At 49.7% G+C, this 21160-nt stretch overlaps 1 protein-coding gene across 1 annotated transcript in view; it reads left to right on the top strand.

Moving 5' to 3' along the window:
- Window positions 1–21160, top strand: part of poln (polymerase (DNA directed) nu) — a 520953-nt gene that overhangs the window by 56334 nt on the left and 443459 nt on the right. The window contains exons 5-6 of the mRNA XM_070877627.1: window positions 8908–9020; window positions 12184–12341. Coding sequence (XP_070733728.1) covers window positions 8908–9020; window positions 12184–12341 — 271 coding nt within the window. The remainder of the gene's footprint in view (window positions 1–8907; window positions 9021–12183; window positions 12342–21160) is intronic.

Raw genomic sequence — 21160 nt, 5'->3', positions numbered from 1 at the left:
CAGACGTGGGATCTGGCTATGGCCTTCATGAGAACGATTCCCGGGTGCTCGCGGTGGAGCTCCCGGACAAACGCCTCTCTGCCTCGCAAAGGCATGACTACTCAGCTGCCCCACATCAGGCAGTCTGCCTGTAGTGATAGTTCATGCATGCGCCTATGGAAAGGTTTGATCTCCTCGGGGCAGGCATCGCGAGCCTCTGCCCAGTCACCAGTTAAAACACATCTTTTGACTAAAGATAACGTGGGGTCGCTGGTCGTCTGGGCTCTGATTTGGCGAGCCGTCATGGGCGAACCTGTGGACTCAAAGGCATTTATTGCCATGACCATCTCACAGTCCTGTTCGTTGGACTCTTCCGTGGTCACCAGGAGTAGCCTGCTAAGCGCGTCGGCACAGTTGTCTGTGCCTGGTCTGTGCCTTATTGTGTAGTCGTAAGATGCCAGTATGAGTGCCCACCGCTGAATGCGTGCCGAGGCGTTGGCGTTTATTGCCTTGCACTCGGATAGCAGAGACGTGAGGGGTTTGTGGTCGGTTTCTAATGCGAACTTGGCCCCGAAAAGGTATTGGTGCATCTTTTTGACACCGTACACGCATGCGAGCGCCTTCTTCTCCACCATCTCCTCGGGGCAGGCATTGTGAGCCTCTGCCCAGTCACCAGTTAAAACACATCTTTTGACTAAGGATAACGTGGGGTCGCTGGTCTTCCAGGCTCTGATTTGGCGAGCCGTCATGGGCGAACCTGTGGACTCAAAGGCATTGATTGCCATGACCATCTCACAGTCCTGTTCGTTGAACCCTTCCCTCCGCCCGCGGAAGTAACCTGGAGGCATAAGCAATGGGTTGTAATTTACCCGCATCATTGACATGCTGTAAAACGCACCCGACCCTGTACGCTGACGCATTAGCTGGGTCAAAAATAGTCAAAACACTGTTGGAACATAGAAGGTTGCATGCCTTAATGAAGGCGCGTTCTTGGGCGTCCCCCTAAAACCAATCGCACCCCTTTCTGAGTAGCACGTGGAGAGGCTCCAGCAGCGTGCTCAAGTTCTGCATAAAGTTCCCAAAGTAATTGAGTAGCCCGAGAAAGGCGCGCAGTTCTGAGACATTCCGGGGCCTGGGTGCCAGACATAAGAACATAAGAACATAAGAATTAGGAACAGGAGTAGGCCATCTAGCCTCTCGAGCCTGCTCCGCCATTCATCAAGATCATGGCTGATCTGGCCGTGGACTCAGCTCCACTTACCCGCCCTCTCCCCGTAATCCTTAATTCCCTTATTGGTTAAAAATCTATCTATCTGGGATTTGAATACATTCAATGAGCTAGCCTCAACTGCTTCCTTGGGCAGAGAATTCCACAGATTCACAACCCTCTGGGAGAAGAAATTCCTTCTCAACTCGGTTTTAAATTGGCTCCCCCGTATTTTGAGGCTGTGCCCCCTAGTTCTAGTCTCCCCTACCAGTGAAAACAACCTCTCTGTCTCTATCTTGTCTATCCCTTTCATTATTTTAAATGTTTCTATAAGATCACCCCTCATCCTTCTGAACTCCAACGAGTAAAGACCCAGTCTACTCGTTCTATCATCATAAGGTAACCCCCTCATCTCCGGAATTAGCCTAGTGAATCGTCTCTGTAACCCCTCCAAAGCCATTATACCCTTCCTTAAGTAAGGTGACCAAAACTGCATGCAGTACTCCAGGTGCGGCCTCACCAATACCCTATACAGTTGCTTCGGTTTTGAATTGCTTCGGTTTTGGATTCTGTTGGGCGGATTCCATCAGCGGCAATCCTTCTGCCCAAAAATTCAACCTCGGGCGCGAGAAACAGACACTTGGATTTCTTAACTCTTCGGCCTAGCAGTATAGATCAACCTCGTTTCTTCTTCTCCTGCAAAGAATGTCTATGTGACCAGTGCTGCTACCTCTAGGGTCAAGTTCTTGGTCTCTATGAGCTTTTGGAAGACGCCTGCGTGGCCTATTCCTTCAATGACAAAGTCTCTCAGTACTTCTCTCCTTAGTTCATCGGAGAACTCACATAAACTAGCCAGCCTCCGAAGTTCCGCCACAAAGTCGGGTATGCTCTGGCCCACACAGCGTCTGTAGTTGTAGAACCTGTGTCTGGCCATGTGTAGGCTGCTTTCTGGCTTCAGGTGGTCTCTCACCAGTGTGCTCAACTCTTCAAATGACTTGCTTGCTGGTTTCTCGGGTGCCAGCAGGTCCTTCATTAAGGCATATGTTTTCGAGCCACAACTGGTCAAGAGTCTGCCTTATCATCGCCCAACCAGTCTTTGGTTACAAAGCTTTGCTGGAGCCTTTCTATAAAGTCCTCCCAATTATCTCCAGCATTGTGGATTCTGTGATCCCATAACTCGTCACCACTGTATAGTCCTGATCCTGCAGTGCAGACTTACACGAGGCACATTTTGAAGTCAAGGTCACTCAGGACCTGCACCTTTATTTCACAGCTTTGGAATTCTTCACTTGCCTGAGACCTGCCTTTATATACCTGTGTGGGACACGTGTGCAGTGTCTCCTGCAAGTGCACCCCTGGTGGTAAGGTATGCTTGTGGTTACAGTTCATATCTAGTTACAGTCATGTATAGCCTGGTAAGATACAGTTATATACAGTGGTGTGAGATACATGACACTTTCCATCTTAATAAAGAATTCTATCATATTATGGTCACTCTTCCCCAAGGAGCATCGTACAACAATATTGTTAATTAGTCCTTTCTCATTACACATCACCCAAAAAGAGGGTAAGGGTAGCTAAGATAGAATCCGTGGCAAGGGAGGTCTAAGCATTCCTTGTGGGACCTTCTGCTCCTTGAGCACTTTTGCTCCTCTTGGCCCCACAAGTAAAGTAATAAAATGAGAAAGGAAATGCCTTTTTTGGGCTTCTTCTGGCCCCAATACTCTTCGCTGTTCAGGCTGCCTATTTTAAATTACAGCCGTGTCCCGATGATTTCATCGCGACCCGACATACAAATAAAAGGACCCCACCGGCGTGAATAAAAAGAGTTGGGGTACAGATCAGCCATGATCTAATTAAATGGCGACAGAACAGCTCAAGGAACTTGGCCCGTGCTCTATTCCTATGTTCCCAAAATTGGAAAATATCAGTACCCGCTGATTCCAGGGCGGGTAAATACCCTGGGTGAGTTTAACTGGGGTAATATATTAGCATGGATAGAGGATTGGCTAATGAACAGAAAACAGAGTCGGGATAAATGGTTCATTCTCGGGTTGGCAATCAGTAACTAGTGGGGTACCGCAGGGATCAGTGCTGGGACCCCAACTTTTTACAATCTATATTAACGACTTGGAAAAAGGGACCGAGTGTAACGTAGCTAAGTTTGCTGACGATACAAAGATGGGAGGAAAAGCAATATGTGAGGAGGACACAAAAAATCTGCAAAAGGACATAGACAGGCTCAGTGAGTGGGCAAAAATTTGGCAGATGGAGTATAATGTTGGAAAGTGTGAGGTCATGCACTTTGGCAAAAAAAAAATCAAAGGGCAACTTATTATTTAAATGGAGAAAGATTACAAAGTGCTGCAATATTTGTGCATGAAACACAAAAGATTAATATGCAGGTACAGTAAGTAATCAGGAAGGCCAATGGAATCTTGGCCTTTATTGCAAAGGGGACGGAGTATAAAAGCAGGGCAGTCTTGCTGCAGTTATACATGGTATTGGTGAGGCCACACCTGGAATACTGCGTGCAGTTTTGGTTTCCATATTTACGAAAGGATATACATGCTTTGGGGGCAGTTCAGAGAAGGTTCACTAGATTGATTCTGGAGATGAGGGCATTGACCTATGAGGAAAGGTTGAGTAGGTTGGGCCTCTACTGATTGGAATTCAGAAGATTGAGAGGTGATCTTATCGAAACATATAAGATTATGCGGGGGCTTGACAAGGTGGATGCAGAGAGAAACATAGAAACATAGAAACATAGAAAATAGGTGCAGGAGTAGGCCATTCGGCCCTTCTAGCCTGCACCGCCATTCAATGAGTTCATGGCTGAACATGCAACTTCAGTAGCCCATTCCTGCTTTCTCACCATACCCCTTGATTCCCCTAGTAGTAAGGACTTCATCTAACTCCTTTTTGAATATATTTAGTGAATTGGCCTCAACAACTTTCTGTGGTAGAGAATTCCACAGGATCACCACTCTCTGGGTGAAGAAATTCCTCCTCATCTCGGTCCTAAATGGCTTCCCCCTTATCCTTAGACTGTGTTCCCTGGTTCTGGACTTCCCCAACATTGGGAACATTCTTCCTGCATCTAACCTGTCTAACCCCGTCAGAATTTTAAACGTTTCTATGAGGTCCCCTCTCATTCTTCTGAACTCCAGTGAATACAAGCCCAGTTGATCCAGTCTTTCTTGATAGGTCAGTCTCGCCATCCTGGGAATCAGTCTGGTGAACCTTCGCTGCACTCCCTCAATAGCAAGAATGTCCTTCCTCACGTTAGGAGACCAAAACTGTACACAATACTCCAGGTGTGGCCTCACCAAGGCCCTGTACAATTGTAGCAACACCTCCCTGCCCCTGTACTCAAATCCCCTCGCTATGAAGGCCAACATGCCATTTGCTTTCTTAACCGCCTGCTGTACCTGCATGCCAACCTTCAATGACTGATGTACCATGACACCCAGGTCTCTTTGCACCTCCCCTTTTCCTAATCTGTCACCATTCAGATAATAGTCTGTCTCTCTGTTTTTACCACCAAAGTGGATAACCTCACATTTATCCACATTATACTTCATCTGCCATGCATTTGCCCACTCACCTAACTTATCCAAGTCGCTCTGCAGCCTCATAGCATCCTCCTCGCAGCTCACACTGCCACCCAACTTAGTGTCATCCGCAAATTTGGAGATACTACATTTAATCCCCTCGTCTAAATCATTAATGTACAGTGTAAACAGCTGGGCCCCCAGCACAGAACCTTGCGGTACCCCACTAGTCACTGTCTGCCATTCTGAAAAGTCCCCATTTACTCCTACTCTTTGCTTCCTGTCTGACAACCAGTTCTCAATCCATGTCAGCACACTACCCCCAATCCCATGTGCTTTAACTTTGCACATTAATCTCTTGTGTGGGACCTTGTCGAAAGCCTTCTGAAAGTCCAAATATACCACATCAACTGGTTCTCCCTTGTCCACTCTACTGGAAACATCCTCAAAAAATTCCAGAAGATTTGTCAAGCATGATTTCCCTTTCACAAATCCATGCTGACTTGGACCTATCATATTACCTCTTTCCAAATGCACTGCTATGACATCCTTAATAATTGATTCAATCATTTTACCCACTACCGATGTCAGGCTGACCGGTCTATAATTCCCTGTTTTCTCTCTCCCTCCTTTTTTTAAAAGTGGGGTTACATTGGCTACCCTCCACTCCATAGGAACTGATCCAGAGTCAATGGAATGTTGGAAAATGACTGTCAATGCATCCACTATTTCCAAGGCCACCTCCTTAAGTACTCTGGGATGCAGTCCATCAGGCCCTGGGGATTTATCGGCCTTCAATCCCATCAATTTCCCCAACACAATTTCCCGATAGGGGAGACTAGAACTAGGGGGCATAATCTTAGAATAAGGGGCCGCCCATTTAAAACTGAGATGAGGAGAAATTTCTTTTCTCAGAGGGTTGTAAATCTGCGGAATTCGCTGCCTCAGAGAGCTGTGGAAGCTGGGACATTGAATAAATTTAAGACAGAGATAGACAGTTTCTTAACCGATAAGAAAATAAGGGGTTATGGGGCGTGGGCAGGGAAGTAGAGCTGAGTCCATGATCAGATCAGCCATGATCGTATAAAATGGCGGAGCAGGCTCGAGGCCTACTTCTACTCCTCTTTCTTATGTTCTTATGTTAACTGCCCACTCACCTGATCTCCATCGGGTGGTTATACTTAAAATCTCCCCTCCCCCACCCCAATGCCTTTGGGCCCCAACCTCAGAAAAGCATTCCTTTGTAACCGTATCATTTCATTCCCGATGGCAGTCAGGGTGTGGCCCCTCGGAGCGGGACAGCCTCTTTACTGCCAAATGAGGAACTTGAGAGTCAAGCTCATTTCATGTTCAACCTTAGAGTCAGTGGACAGTGGAGACTGACGCTAGGAATTTTCCCGGGGGTGGGCAGGATCTCCAGATACCCACCGTAACCGGGGCTTCCGCTGATCTTCCACCTAAGTTATGGCAGCCGATAGGGAGACCCTTCCCCCCCACACCCCCCCGAGAAGATTCCCGGTGTTTATTCTAGTGGACTGGGCGTGAATTGTACTCTGGGGTCATAGGTGAAATGTTACTGTCTAACCCACTCCCGCACCTTGGGTCATAGGTGAATAGTTAATGTCTGATCCATTCCCCCACCTGGGGTCAGAGGTGAATAGTTACTGCCTGACCCACTCCCGCACCTGGGGTCATAGGTGAATAGTTACTGTCTGACCCACTCCCTCTCCTGGGGTCAGAGGTGAATAGTTACTGTCTGACCCACTCCCCACTGGGATCAGAGGTGAATAGTTACTGCCTGACCCACTCTCCACTGGGGTCAGAGGTGAATAGTTACTGCCTAACCCACTCCCTCACCTGGGGTCAGAGGTGAATAGTTACTATCTGGCCCACTCCCGCACCTGGGGTCAGAGGTGAATAGTTATTGCCTGATCCATTCCCCGAACTGATACCCTATTTAATATTTCGACTGTGCGCTTTGCAAGGGAATCAGATCACTGTGCTGAAGCCCATCAAGTATTCAGCAACCGATTTCTACAGAAGACACAGCCTAGCTGCAGCTATTTATCATTTAAGAATAGACAGTATTTGTATTGTCCACAATGCATGACATATTGGAGAGGTAGTGATAGCTGCACTGAAATTGGGGCAGACTTAATCCAAAAATGTCAATATCATGCCACAATGATTAATGAAATCCTAAACAGGACAGTCGGAGGGAAAGAATGAATATCTCACTTTGTTGAAGATCCGTCTATAATTGTTAATTCTGAACTGAAGGCTCTGAAAATACACAACAGCTATGTCAGCATCGGAAAAGATGTGTTTTTGTTGATTAATACGATAAGCATGCATCTATCCTCCCAGTGGATTTTCAGGATCTTGCGGAGGCAGCGCTGGTAGTACTGCTCCAGTGCTTTGAGGTGGCTACTGTATATGGTCCACGCCTTTGAGCCATATAGGAGAGCAAGTGTCACTACTGCCCTGTAGGCCATAAGCTTGGTGCCAGATTTGAGGTCCTGGTCTTCAAACACTCTTTTCCTAAGGTAACCGAAGGCTGCGCTGGCATACAAATCCACTGGGAGGACAGATCCACCAACGTCAGTGTTCTCGCTCAGGCCAACATCCCCAGCATCGAAGCACTGATCACACTTGACCAGCTCCGTTGGGCGGGCCACATCGTCCGCATGCCTTACACGAGACTCCCAAAGCAAGTGCTTTACTCGGAACTCCTACGCGGCAAGCGAGCCCCAGGTGGGCAGAGGAAATGCTTCAAGGACACCCTCAAAGCCTCCTTGATAAAGTGTATCATCCCCACCAACACCTGGGAATCCCTGGCCCAAGACTGCCCAAAGTGGAGGAAGAACATCCAGGAGGGCGCTGAGCACCTCTAGTTTTGTCGCCTAGAGCATGCAGCAAACAAACGCAGACAGCGGAAGAAGCATGCGGCAAACCAGACTCCCCACCCACCATTTCCTTCAACCACTGTCTGTTCCACCTGTGACAGAGACTGTAATTCCCGTATTGGACTGTACAGCCACCTGGAAACTCACTTTTAGAGTGGAAGCAAGTCTTCCTCGATTTCGAGGGACTGCCTATGATGATGACTATAAGCAGCCAATGGTAAGCAGGTTTCAGACACCACTCTTCTTCAGTCCAATAGATGTATTTGATAGTAACCGTATGTAAGTGGACCTACGATGATTGTACCTGGACTGATTCAGGCCTATTGGAGACTGGAGCCACTTGATTGATGGCCACAAGCCAATAAAAATCTAGCTCCATGAATTTAGTTGTAAATGCAGACTCAATGTCGGCTCATAGTGTCCATGAAATGAAGATGTTCAATGCCGTCAGTGCCCCCGGATTGATATTAAAGAGCACAGTCAATGGTGGGAGTTATTTGCACTTGCTGTCGACAGCAGCAACAATAATAACATGCATTAATATAGCCTGTTTAACGTAGTAAAATGTCCCATGGCGCTTCACAGAAGGGTTATCAAACAAAATTTGACACTGAGCCACATAAGGAGATATTAGGACAGGTGACCAAAAGCTTGGCAAAGAGTTAGGTTTTAAGGAACGTCTTAAAGGAGGAGAGAGAGGTGGAGAGCAATGCTCCCTCTTATTATTTTTTGGGAGCACAGCCCCTTTAAGGGGTTGCATGGCCTAGTGCACGAAACCTAACGTTGAAAAAGGCGGACCCAGGCTGCGTGGGACTGGCAGAGAGCTACCCGGCCGCACAGCTTATAGGGAACATTGGTAGAGAGGCAGAGAGGTTTAGGATGGGAATTCCAGAGCTTAGGGCCCAGGCAGCTGGAGGCACAGCCGCCGATGGTGGAGTGAGTACAATCGGGGATGCACGGGGCCAGAATTGGAGGAGCTCAGAGATCTTGGAGGGTACGGCACAGAAGGAGGCCATTCGGCCTATCATGCCTGTGCTGGCTCTATGCAAGAGCGATCCAATTAGTCCCACTTCCCTTCTCTTTTCCCATAGCTCTGCATGAATCATGGCCCCTTGTGGCTAATGTCTTTGCAGTGTAGTTATCTGGCATGCATTTTAGTTTTCACAGTAACATAGCTACTTTCTTATTGTTCAACCTTGATGAATAGAATGCTACTTGTAGTGCAGGTAGTAAACATCTGACTCTCTTTTATTATCCACAGAGTACTACTGCTTCAAATATTGAGTTGTAAAGGCTGCATCATTGGTTTTAAAGCCAAGGATCTGCTCCGAGCCGTGCTCCACCACTGTGCAGACAGTGTATGCTGGAAACAAGGTACAATCAGCCGCAATATACCAATGCCAATTATTCGTAATATAGGATTTCAAACAGTGGATTTTGTCTGTGCCAGGCTGAGTGTAATCAGACAAAAATTGATGTGGGGCAAGGAAAGAGATACCAAGGAGGGTGACTCAAAGCATCTTGTCATGGATGCAGAATATTTTTAAATGGTGAGAGACTGCAAAATATTGGTATTCAGAGGGACCTGGGCAACCTCGTACACAAATCACAGAAGGTTAACATGCAGGTACAGCAAGCAATTAGGAAAGCAAATGGCATGTTAGCCTTTATTACAAAGAGATTGGTGTATAAGGGACGGAAATTGCCCCTTTTGGCTTTTGGCTGCCTGAAAGCAGCGGCCATGGGGCAGCGCGGAATGGCCCCCCCCGATTCTCCGTGGAGGGGCCTCCATGTGTAAATTGCCCTTTCTCAGGAGCAGAGCGGTGTCTGGGACCGCTCTGCCTGTTTTCCCGCGCGGCGTACACGCGCCGACCCCTTACCATCTGGCGGGAACCCCCTCGTGAAATTGCCCGACTGAAATTGTCCCTTGCCTGAAATTGCCCCGCTGGACTGGCGCTGCCGCAGGCGGTGCCCCCGACAGCTTTTGCTGTCGCTACACTCTCTGTAAAATGGCAGCCCGGCCACCCTTAAAGGGGAGGTGACACTGTTGTTGACCGCATGTTTTTTTTTGTCGGCCGACTGCCAGGTCGGGGCCGACAATTATGGCCGCGCTTTCGGTGGGGCTGACAACAAGCAGCCTGGCACCCCCCCTCTTGGGTAGCTCTGCCGAAACCCTCTCTGGTGGCCCAGCGGACCTAACTAAAATGAATGCAGTGCTCGCAGCGGCTCTCCCCTTTAACTGAAGGGGACAGACATTGTGATGCGTCAGTGCGATAATGTCATCAGCGCGGTGCTGATTACTGACAGCTGCAGACACTCCGTCCCGCCCCCCCCCCCCGTCTTCCGACCCGCTAGTGACGGCCACTCAGCTACACCCCCACTTCCGCCCTCATGATGAAACGACTTCTGCCCACTGGAATAAAACCCACGAAGAGCCGAATTTCGATGATAGGCCGCCGCATCCATTCTGGCGGCCAGAACACTGCAAAAATGGTAGGTGCGCCCCGTTTCGGGCGGATGTGAATTTCCACCCCTAAACTTAAAACTCTTTATATAGCCATTATACAGAGTGTTAGTGAGACCACACCTGGAGTCTTGTTTATAGTTCTGGTCTCCTTTCCTAAGAGGGAGTGTAACAAAGCATCACTAGACTGGGATGAGGGGATTGCCCTATGTGGAGCGGTTGAGTAGACTAGGCCTATATTCACTAGAGTTTAGAAGAATGCGGTGATCTCATTGAAACATATAAAATTCTTAACGGGCTTGACAGGATAGATGCTAGGAGGATGTTTCCCCTGGCTGGGGAGTCTAGAACCAGGGGTCAGAGAGTCAGAATAAGGGGTCGGCCATTTAGGATCGAGATGAGGAGAAATTTCTTCATTCAAAGGGCTGTGAATCTTTATAATTCTCTACCCCATGAGCTATGGCTGCTCAGTCATTGAGTATATGCAAGACAGAGATAGTTAGATTTTTGGATACTGAGGGGATCAAGGGATGCTGGAGACAGTGCAGGAAAGTGGAGTTGAGGTAAGATCAGCCATGATCTTATTGAATGGCAGTGCAGAGTCGAATGGCCTACTCCTGCTCCTAGCTCTTAAATATTTATCACTGGTCTCCTTCCAAGCCCACTAGACCATTTCTTAAGCCCAAAACTGAACACTATACTCCAAACAAGGTCTGACTAGTACCCTGTGTAATTGCCTGTGCACTTATTTTATATTTGTTCCGTGGATTTCACGCTCAGTCAGTGCAGTGCGGCAAAATGGCATTTTCAAAAACAAAAAGTGGACAAAAGTAACTCCAAAATAAAGTAGAATGAAGTGGTCAAAAGCAAAACACTGCGGATTCTGGAAATCGGAATTGAAAACAGAAAATGCTGGAAATACTCGGCAGGTTAGGCAGCATCTGTGGAGAGAGAAACAGAGTTAACGTTCAGAATGAAGTTAGAATGAAGTACAAGTTGACATATGTAGGTGACAGGAAGGTGCGAACTATGAAATGGGTGTTCCTATCTTCTCGCACAACTTCAAGACCAAAAGAGTTACTAAATGTTTGTTTTGTCAAGCGAGGCGGGCGACCTCCGAGGCGGGCGAGAAATCCGGGAGAACGAGTTTCCCGCAGGCCCTGCTGACTTTAGCGGCAGGGACTGATGTGAATGAGAGGCCTCCCTGAGAATTCCCGTCCACAGATTGAGAGGCTGGCTGGCTGGCTGCGGATGGATAGGTCTCAGCTGCGAGGTCCGGGGGAGGGATCGTGGGGTCGGCATGGTCGGGGATCGGTGGGAAGGGGGGGGGGGGCTCAGCCGGAGGATCGGGGATTGGAGGGGGGGGGGGGGTCAGTGGATCGGCAGGGAGTCGGGGAACGTGGGAGGGAGTCGGCCGGGAATCGGAGGGATCGTGGATCATCAGAGGTGAGGTTGGGGATCGGCATGGGCTAGGTCGGGAATCGCGGGGGTTTGACGGGGGGTGATGGGGTTCATGGTGGGGATTGGAGGTCTCAGATTGCGGGGGATGGGGGGGTGGATATAGGCGTGACCCTGGATGTAGGAGGTAAGTATAAAGCCACTTATCTCCTTGAGGCAGCAGTCCCCGCCTTGGTTTACCTGCTGGGTTTCACGAATTGTGTGAACCCCGTCCACGGGCAGTTAAACACAAAATAGAGGGGAAAATAATATTAAATGAGGGTACTGCCTCCTGGCAATGGGTTGGTTGCCTGCCTGCTTCCCACCCTTGTCCTGCTTCCAGTAAAACCGGGAGAGGTCGGGTTGGAAGCGGGATCAGGTCTGGAATCCCATTTTAAAAAAATTAACTGCTCCCGCGCTCCAAACCCGCCCGTTTATTTAGGGGAAAATTCCGGCTTAAAACTTACCAAGTGGAATATTGAAGTCCACAAATCTGTAATGTTTATATTTTGTATGGCACAGAGTACATCGCCAAATTAAAGCAATGTTCGATTGTCCAATGAAGACACTGTAAAGTTTATGGTTGCGTAAAATTTTGCCTAATCCTACAAGAACATCTTTTATGTTTTGCTGCAGCCAGTGATTGGGATATACTAGACCCGAGAATTGCCGGCTGGTTGCTGGACCCTGGTGACACAGCATCCTGCTTCCCGGCTTTGGTCCTTAAACACTGCGGGAGATCTTCAGCCTTGGAATTGGCTCGTCCCACAACAGAGTCCCCGGGAAACACAAAGGTCAGTCTCTGGTTTATTTTCAGCAAGCACGTATGGTTCGAATAATCTCAACCTGTTTCAAACGATGCTGGAAAACACGTCTGCGTGGAACTGCAAGTGTCTTCGGGAGAGGAGGGCAGGATTTATTTCTTTACGGTGACATGAAACAAAAGCTTACACACGTATTGGGGAGGCTGGCATTTCCAGTGGACAAGCTGGAACTTATTAAGAAACACACTCAAACATTCATCGCCATGTGTGCCACAGATTTTAATTTTGCCATTTTGCAGATAACCCCCCCCAATGTAATGGGGATGAGTGCTGAGGAAAAAAGAAAGACTTGCATTTATATAGCGTCTTTCATGACCTCAGGATGTCACAAAGCGCTTTACAGCCAATTAAGTACTTTTGAAGTGTGATCACTGTTGTAATGTAGGAAAGATTAGCAAAATCCAAGTTCTGCAAACTAGCAGAAGTTTGAGGGGAGCTTATTGAGGTACATGGAATATTAAATGGAACAGATTAAGGTAAACCCAGAATATTTGAGTAATTTTAGTGATGGACCAGGGGGACGCATCAGGAAGATCAATGTACGGTATAGACTGCCTGGCAACAAGATACCACGGACAAAATAGACCCGATTTTAACCTAACCCGTCTGTCAAGGACCGGAAGAGTTTGGGTCGCACATCCATTTTACCCTTGCTCGATTTCACACTGCACACGGCGGGAGAGTAAAACGGGAATCTGACTGGAACACCTCCCATTCCCGCTGGGCAAGTTCGGTTAAAATCAGTGTTAAAGACATTGGAGGGATGTTGAAACCTAGTTGCACGCTGCACTGGGAGTTAGGTTATGTTGTGTATGTATAATATAAGTATACTCCCTGTACACGCAATGTACAGTTACATAAAGACCACTGAATGTATCTTCACACTGTATACACTATGCTTGTACCACCAGAGGGCGCAACTGGTGGAGACCTAGGGGTCACCTGTACACCACAGGTAACCAGGTATAAAACAGATACAACAGTCAACATACTTCAGTTACATGCTGGGTTTTTGTCTTTGAAAAGTGCATGAAATATTTCCTTTAAGAGAAAGAGAAAGACCGAGAGCAAGAGAGACAGAGATCGAGAGACAAAGTGCGTGAGATAGAATGAAACAAGAACACGAGAGAGAGAGAGAGCGCGAGAGCGAGAGCGACAAGAGCGTGAAGCAGAGTGCGAGAGCGAGCTAGAAACCATGCTGTACCCTCACTCAGGAGCTGTAATAAATGGACCAAGGTCACCACAGTTCAAGTACAATACCTTGCCTCGAGGAGTCATTTCTAGAGTGCTTACAGACACAATAGGGTATTAGCATGATGATGAGCTTGATGGACCACTGGCCTTTCCTCATCCTTAACGTTTCCTATATTCTGCCCTAAGCTCTGGAACTCACTCCCTAAACCTCTCCGCCTCTCTATCTCTTTCCTTTTAAGATGCTCCTCAAAACCTACATTTTTGACATCTGCCCTAATATCTCCTTATGTGGCTTGGTGCCAAATTTCATCTGATAATTTTGTCTCCTGTGAAGTGACATTTTACTACGTTAAAGGCGCTATATAAATACAAGGTGTTGCGTATTCTTTTAACGCTTTGTGTTAACTTTCATGCTTTAGCTACATACCAAACTGTGGTGAGGGTGACCAACTGTCCATTTTGGGTATTAAAACATTGCCGATGAATGCTTCCTTTCGACCTCAATCATCATCATCATAAGCAGTCCCTCGAAATTGAGGAAGGCTTGCTTCCACTCGAAAAGTGAATTCTTAGGCGACTGAACAGTCCAATACGGGAATTACAGTCTCTGTGACAGTCGTTGAAGGAAAGTGTGGGTGGGGAGACTGGTTTACCGCACGCTCCTTCCGCTGCCTGCGCTTGCTTTCTGCATGCTCTCGGCGACGAGACTCGAGGTGCTCAGCGCCCTCCTGGATGCTCTTCTTCCACTTAGGCCGACCTTTGGCCAGGGACTCCCAGGTGTCGGTGGGGATGTTGCATTTTATCAAGGTTTTCTCTGCTCACCTGGGGCTCGCTTGCCATGTAGGAGTTCCGAGTAGAGTGCTTGCTTTGGGAGTCTTGTGTCAGACATGTGAACAATGTGACCCGCCCAATGGAGCTGGTCGAGTGTGGTCAGTGTTTAGATGCTGGGGATGTTGGCCTGATCGAGGACACTAACGTTGGTGCATCAATCCTCCCAGGGAATTTGTAGGATCTTATGGAGACATCGTTGGTGGTATTTCTCCAGCGATTTGAGGTGTCTACTGTAATGGTCCGTGTCTCTGAACCGTACAGAAGGGCATACAGAAAGCTCCCAACTGCACCACGGTGGATTCTTACACATCCAAATCAGACATCCCGGATAGTCTGGGACAGACTGCAGCTTGTGCCAAAATCTTTGCTGCCTTTTGCCAGCATCTACCACTTTTTGTGGAAGAGAGTTCCACACTTCTACCACGCTTTGTTTGAAGAAGTGTTCCTAATATCTCTCCTGAAAGGCCTGACTCTGATTATAAGGTTATATCCCCTTGTCCTAGACTCCCCCACCACCCCCCATCACCAGCGGAAACGTTTCTCTCTATCTACCCTATTAGTTATGTTTAAAATCCTAAAAACCTCAATCAAATCCTTACCCTTCTATATTCCATGGACTACAAGCCTAGTTTATGTAATCTCTCCTCATAATTTAACTCTTGGAGCCCTGGTTACATTTTGGTGAAACTGCACTGCATTCTTCCAAGGCCAGTATATCCTTCCTAAGGTACGGTGGCCAGAGCTGTACAAAGTACTCCAGATGTGGTCTAACCAGGGCTTTGTATAGCTCTGGCAAAACTTCCTCTCCTTTCTATTCCAGCCCTTCAGATATAAAGGCTAACATTTTTGATAATTTTTTGTACCTGACCACTACATATTAGGGATCTTTGTACATGAACACCTAAATCTCACTGGATGTCTACTTTTCACCATTTAAAAATACTCGAATCGATCCTTTTTTGGTCCAAAATGGATGACCTCACACTTACATGTGCTGAAATCCATCTGTCACCTTTTGGCCCACTCACTTACTCTATCAATGTCTCTTTGTAATTTTCTGTTCCCGTCTACACCACTTACAATGCTACCAATCTTGGTGTTAGCGGCAAACGTGGATATATGGCTCTCTATTGCGTTATCTAAGCCATTTATAAATGACTCAGAATGGCCTTCTGTGCTGTATCATTCTATGATTCCACGAAATGGCAAAGACATTGCCAGAGGCAGGGAAAGGTACTAATGCAAACAGCAAAGATCAGGTTTAGAACAAAACTAATAGCTTACTGGATAGGTGGTAAATAGGGAATTCAGGAGAAACCTCTTTCCCCAGAGAGGAGTGAGAATGTGGAACTCGTTACCACAGGGAATGGTTGAGATGAAGAGTATAGATGTATTTAATGGGAGGCTAGATAAGCATACGCAGAGGCTGTAACACAATCTTTAATTCAGTTGCCTTGATAAAAGTCACTTAAGCTGCGTCTGTGTGGCTTATGACATCCCCCTTGATTGTGTTCACAGACACAGTCGGAGCCAGATGATACTGTTTGTGCTGTTGGCTGAAGCAACTGACGTCAAAGCCTCTGCTGACTGCACCTTGGTTACAATATACTGTGTCAGTAATTAAAGTCCAATATCACTGTGTTGGCTCCAGTGCTCCTCGACGAATTAGTCTGTCAATTAAAACTATGTTGTTTTTCATTTATCTGCTGATTAATTTGTTAATATCATCTATCTTCCCTCTTTGTCTAACTAATTGGGGAAAGAATCATTAATACTGCAGAACAGCTTATCGTATAACTTTGCAGTTAAAATCATAGAATCATACAGCACAGAAGGAGGCCATTCGGCCCATCGTGCCTGTGCCGGCTCTTTGAAAGCGCGATCCAATTAGTCTCGCTCTTTCCTCATAGTCCTGCAAATGTTTTCTTTTCCAGTATATATCTCATTCTCTTTTGAAAACTACTCATCATCATAGGCAGTCCCTTGAAATCGAGGAAGACTTGCTTCCACTCCAAAAGTGAGTTCTCAGGTGACTGAACAATCCAATACAGGAATTACAGTCTCTGTCGCAGGTGGGACAGACAGTGGTTGAAGGAAAGGGTGGGTGGGGAGTCTGGTTTGCCGCACGCTCCTTCCGCTGCCTGCGCTTGATTTCTGCATGCTCTCGGCAACAAGACTCGAGATGTTCAGCGCCCTCCCGGATGCTCTTCCTCCACTTCGGGCAGTCTTTGGCCAGGGAAAGCTACTACCTAATCTGCTTCCACCGCCCTTTCAGGCAGTGTATTCCAGATCATAACTGTTATGTCTCAAATAAAGCAATGTGACTGAGTACTGTAGACTTGAGTAAGTGTGACCTTAGTCTCTTTATTCTGACTCCAGAGTGCTGGCACAGCATGGGAGGCCTGCTTATATGCAGTGCTCCCAAGGGATGCTGGGATCTCTTGGGACTCCAACAGATGCGCCCTCTGGTGGCGGTAGAATGCTGGTTACAAGATGTTGCATACATAACAATAACAACTCACTGCGTAAAACAAATTCTCCTCATCCCCCCTCTGGGTCTTTTGCTAATTACCTTACATCTGCGTCCTCTGGTTACCGACCCTCCTGCAAGCAGAAACAGTTTCTCTTTATTTACTCCTAACAAACCTTGCATAATTTTGAACACCTCTATTAAATCTCCCATTAGCCTTCTCTAAGGAGAACAACCCCAGCTTCTCCAGTCTCTCCACTTAGCTGAAGTTCATCATCCCTGGTAGCATTCTAGAAAATCTCTTCTGCGCCCTGTCTAAGGTTCGTGACAATGCCATTGTCCGAGTTTACGATACCATCGGGGAGCCGCTGTTGCCGATTGGGCATATTTGAATGGATGGAAAATCATGGTCGGTACAGCCACAATTTGATGAGAGTACCACCTCCTTCCAGGCCCAGCTTGCGGCTGCTCATTCTGGCTTTATGAGCAGGCCATCCAGAGATTTCCAGCATGTAAACAGGACACACATATCTGATTCGTAAAAGTCAGTTTACATGCCTCACGCCTTCTATTTGCATTGCATTTTGCATTTCTATAGTGCCTTTCACGACCACCAGATGTCTCGAGGTGCTTTACAGCCAATTAAGTACTTCTGAAGTGTAGTCAGTGTTGTAACGTAGGAAAGATAATTACTTAAAATTTCTCTCTTGTAGTTTTTGATCAGTTCTCATCATCAATAAAACAAAGCACAGAAATTCCCTCGTGGCACGTTCCTATTCCAGTCCACTTTTGCATTTGGCTAAAATGTGGAAACCCAGGTTATGGGTTTCATGAATAACAAGGCTGGCTGTTTGCTGTTCCCTTCTACCCACCCATATTAAATCGTTAGCCCAGCTGTGCTGCCTTTGGTGCCTTCCGTTCAGATGCTCAATCTCCATATCTTCAAGAGCAGCTTCTCAGGAGCATCAGTCACATTGTCCGCAATTTACATAGAATTACATAGACTATACAACACAGACTGTGTCAGCTGTGGTTCAGTGCGTAGCATTCTCGCCTCTGAGTCAGAAGGTTGTGGGTTCAAGCCCCACTGCAGGGACTTGATACAAACAATCTAGGCTGACACTGCAGTGCCGAGGGAGCGCCGCACTGTCGGAGGTGCCGTCTTTCATATGAGACGTTAAACTGAGCCCCAGGATGGAGTATAAAAGCAGAGAAATCCTGCTACAACTGTACAGGGTATTGGTGAGGCCACACCTGGAGTACTGCATACAGTTTTGGTCTCCGTTTTTAAGAAAGGATATACTTGCATTGGAGGCTGTTCAAAGAAGGTTCACTTGGGTGATTCTGGAGATGAGGGGGTTGACTTATGAAGATAGGTTGAGTAGGTTGGGCCTATACTCACTGGAGTTCAGAAGAATGAGAGGTGATCTTATCGAAACATATAAGATAATGAGGGGGCTCGACAAGGTGGATGCAGAGAGGATATTTCCACTCCTAGGGGAAACTAAAACTAGGGGGCATAGTCTCAGAATAAAGAGCCGCCCATTTAAAATTGAGCTTTTGGAGGAATTTCTTCTCTCTGAGGGTTGTAAATCTGTGGAATTATCTGCCCCAGAGATCTGTGGAAGCAGGGTCATTGAATATATTTAAGGTGGAGATAGACAGATTTTTGAGCGATAAGGGAATAAAGGGTTATAGGGAGCAGGCAACGAAATGGAGCTGAGTCCATGATCAGATCAGCCATGATCTTATTAAATGGTGGAGCAGGCTCGAGGGGCCAAATGGCCGACTCCTGCTCCTGTTTCTTATGTTCTTATGTCTGTCCTCTCAAGTGGACGTAAAAGATCCCATGGAACTATTTCGAAGAAGAGCAGGGGAGTTATACCCAGTGTCCTGGCCAATATTTATCGCTCAATCAATATCACTAAAACAGATTATCTAGTCATTATCACATTGCTGTTTGTGGGAGCTTGTTGTGTACAAATTGGCTGCCGTGTTTCCTACAGTACAACAGTGACTACACTCCAAAAAGTACTTCATTGGCTATAAAGCATTTTGAGACATCCGATGGGTGTGAAAGGTGCTATAGAAATCCCAGGGGCCGAAATTCAGCCTCTTGGAAAAGTCCGTTACTGCCGGAAAGCTGTGGCCCAGCGACGGAGTCGAGTGGCCGCTGACTTTCGGACCAATGGCTGCCACCAGCGAAATTGTTCGCCCCGCTCCCCCCCACTTCTACCCCGCTCCCCCCACTTCCACCCCGCTCCCCCCCACTTCCACCCCGCTCCCCCCACTTCCACCCCGCTCCCCCCACACTTCCACCCCGCTCCCCCCCCCTTCCACCCCACTCCCCCCCACTTCTACCCCGCTCCCCCCACTTCCACCCCGCTCCCCCCCCCACTTCTACCCCGCTCCCCCCACTTCTACCCCGCTCCCCCCCACTTCCACCACGCTCCCCCCCACTTCTACCCCGCTCCCCCCACTTCCACCCCGCTTCCCCCACTTCCACCCCGCTCCCCCCCCACTTCCACCCCGCTCCCCCCCCACTTCTACCCCGCTCCCCCCCCCCACTTCTACCCCGCTCCCCCCCCCACTTCTACCCCGCTCCCCCCCACTTCTACCCCGCTCCCCCCACTTCCACCCCGCTCCCCCCCCCACTTCTACCCCGCTCCCCCCCCACTTCTACCCCGCTCCCCTCCCACTTTCACCCTGCTCCCCCCCACTTCCACCCCGCTCCCCCCCCACTTCCACCCCGCTCCCCCCACACTTCCACCCCGCTCCCCCCCACTTCCACCCCGCTCCCCCCCCCACTTCCACCCCGCTCCCCCCCACTTCCACCCCGCTCCCCCCCCACTTCCACCCCGCTCCCCCCCCACTTCCACCCCGCTCCCCCCCTACTTCCACCCCGCTCCCCCCCACTTCCACCCCGCTCCCCCCCTACTTCCACCCCGCTCCCCCCCACTTCCACCCCACTCCCCCCACTTCCACCCCACTCCCCCCACTTCCACCCCGCTCCCCCCCACTTCTACCCCGCTCCCCCCCACTTCCACCCCGCTCCCCCCCACTTCCACCCCGCTCCCCCCACTTCCACCCCGCTCCCCCCCACACTTCTACCCCGCTCCCCCCCACTTCCACCCCGCTCCCCCCCACTTCTACCCCGCTCCCCCCACTTCTACCCCGCTCCCCCCCCACTTCCACCCCACTCCCCCCACTTCTACCCCGCTCCCCCCACTTCCACCCCGCTCCCCCCCACTTCTACCCCGCTCCCCCCACTTCTACCCCGCTCCCCCCCACTTCCACCCCGCTCCCCCCCACTTCCACCCCGCTCCCCCCACTTCCTCCCCGCTCCCCCCCCACTTCCACCCCACTCCCCCCACTTCCTCCCCGCTCCCCCCCCACTTCCACCCCACTCCCCCCACTTCCACCCCGCTCCCCCCCACTTCCACCCCGCTCCCCCCACTTCCTCCCCGCTCCCCCCACTTCCACCCCACTCCCCCCACTTCCACCCCGCTCCCCCCACACTTCCACCCTGCTCCCCCCCCACTTCCACCCCGCTCCCCCCACTTCCACCCCACTCCCCCCACTTCCACCCCGCTCCCCCCACACTTCTACCCCGCTCCCCCCCACTTCCACCCCGCTCCCCCCCCACTTCCACCCCGCTCCCCCCCCCCTTCCACCCCGCTCCCCCCCACTTCCACCCCGCTCCCCCCCACTTCCACCCCGCTCCCCCCACTTCCTCCCCGCTCCCCCCCCACTTCCACCCCACTCCCCCCACTTCCTCCCCGCTCCCCCCCCACTTCCACCCCACTCCCCCCACTTCCACCCCGCTCCCCCCCACTTCCACCCCGCTCCCCCCACTTCCTCCCCGCTCCCCCCCCACTTCCACCCCACTCCCCCCACTTCCACCCCGCTCCCCCCACACTTCCACCCTGCTCCCCCCCCACTTCCACCCCGCTCCCCCCACTTCCACCCCGCTCCCCCCACTTCCACCCCGCTCTCCCCACTTCCTCCCCGCTCCCCCCCACTTCTACCCCACTCCCCCCACTTCCACCCCGCTCCCCCCACTTCCACCCCGCTCCCCCCCACTTCCTCCCCGCTCCCCCCCACTTCCACCCCACTCCCACCCACTTCCACCCCGCTCCCCCCACTTCCACCCCGCTCCCCCCACTTCCACCCCGCTCCCCCCCACTTCCTCCCCGCTCCCCCCCACTTCCACCCCACTCCCACCCACTTCCACCCCACTCCCCCCACTTCCATCCCGCTCTCCCCACTTCCACCCCGCTCCCCCCACTTCCAC

Source organism: Pristiophorus japonicus, chromosome 1, assembly GCF_044704955.1.
Source record: "Pristiophorus japonicus isolate sPriJap1 chromosome 1, sPriJap1.hap1, whole genome shotgun sequence".
Taxonomy (NCBI): domain Eukaryota; kingdom Metazoa; phylum Chordata; class Chondrichthyes; family Pristiophoridae; genus Pristiophorus; species Pristiophorus japonicus.
The sequence above is the reverse complement of the archived record's forward strand: the minus strand, read 5'-3'. Positions and strand labels throughout refer to the sequence as shown.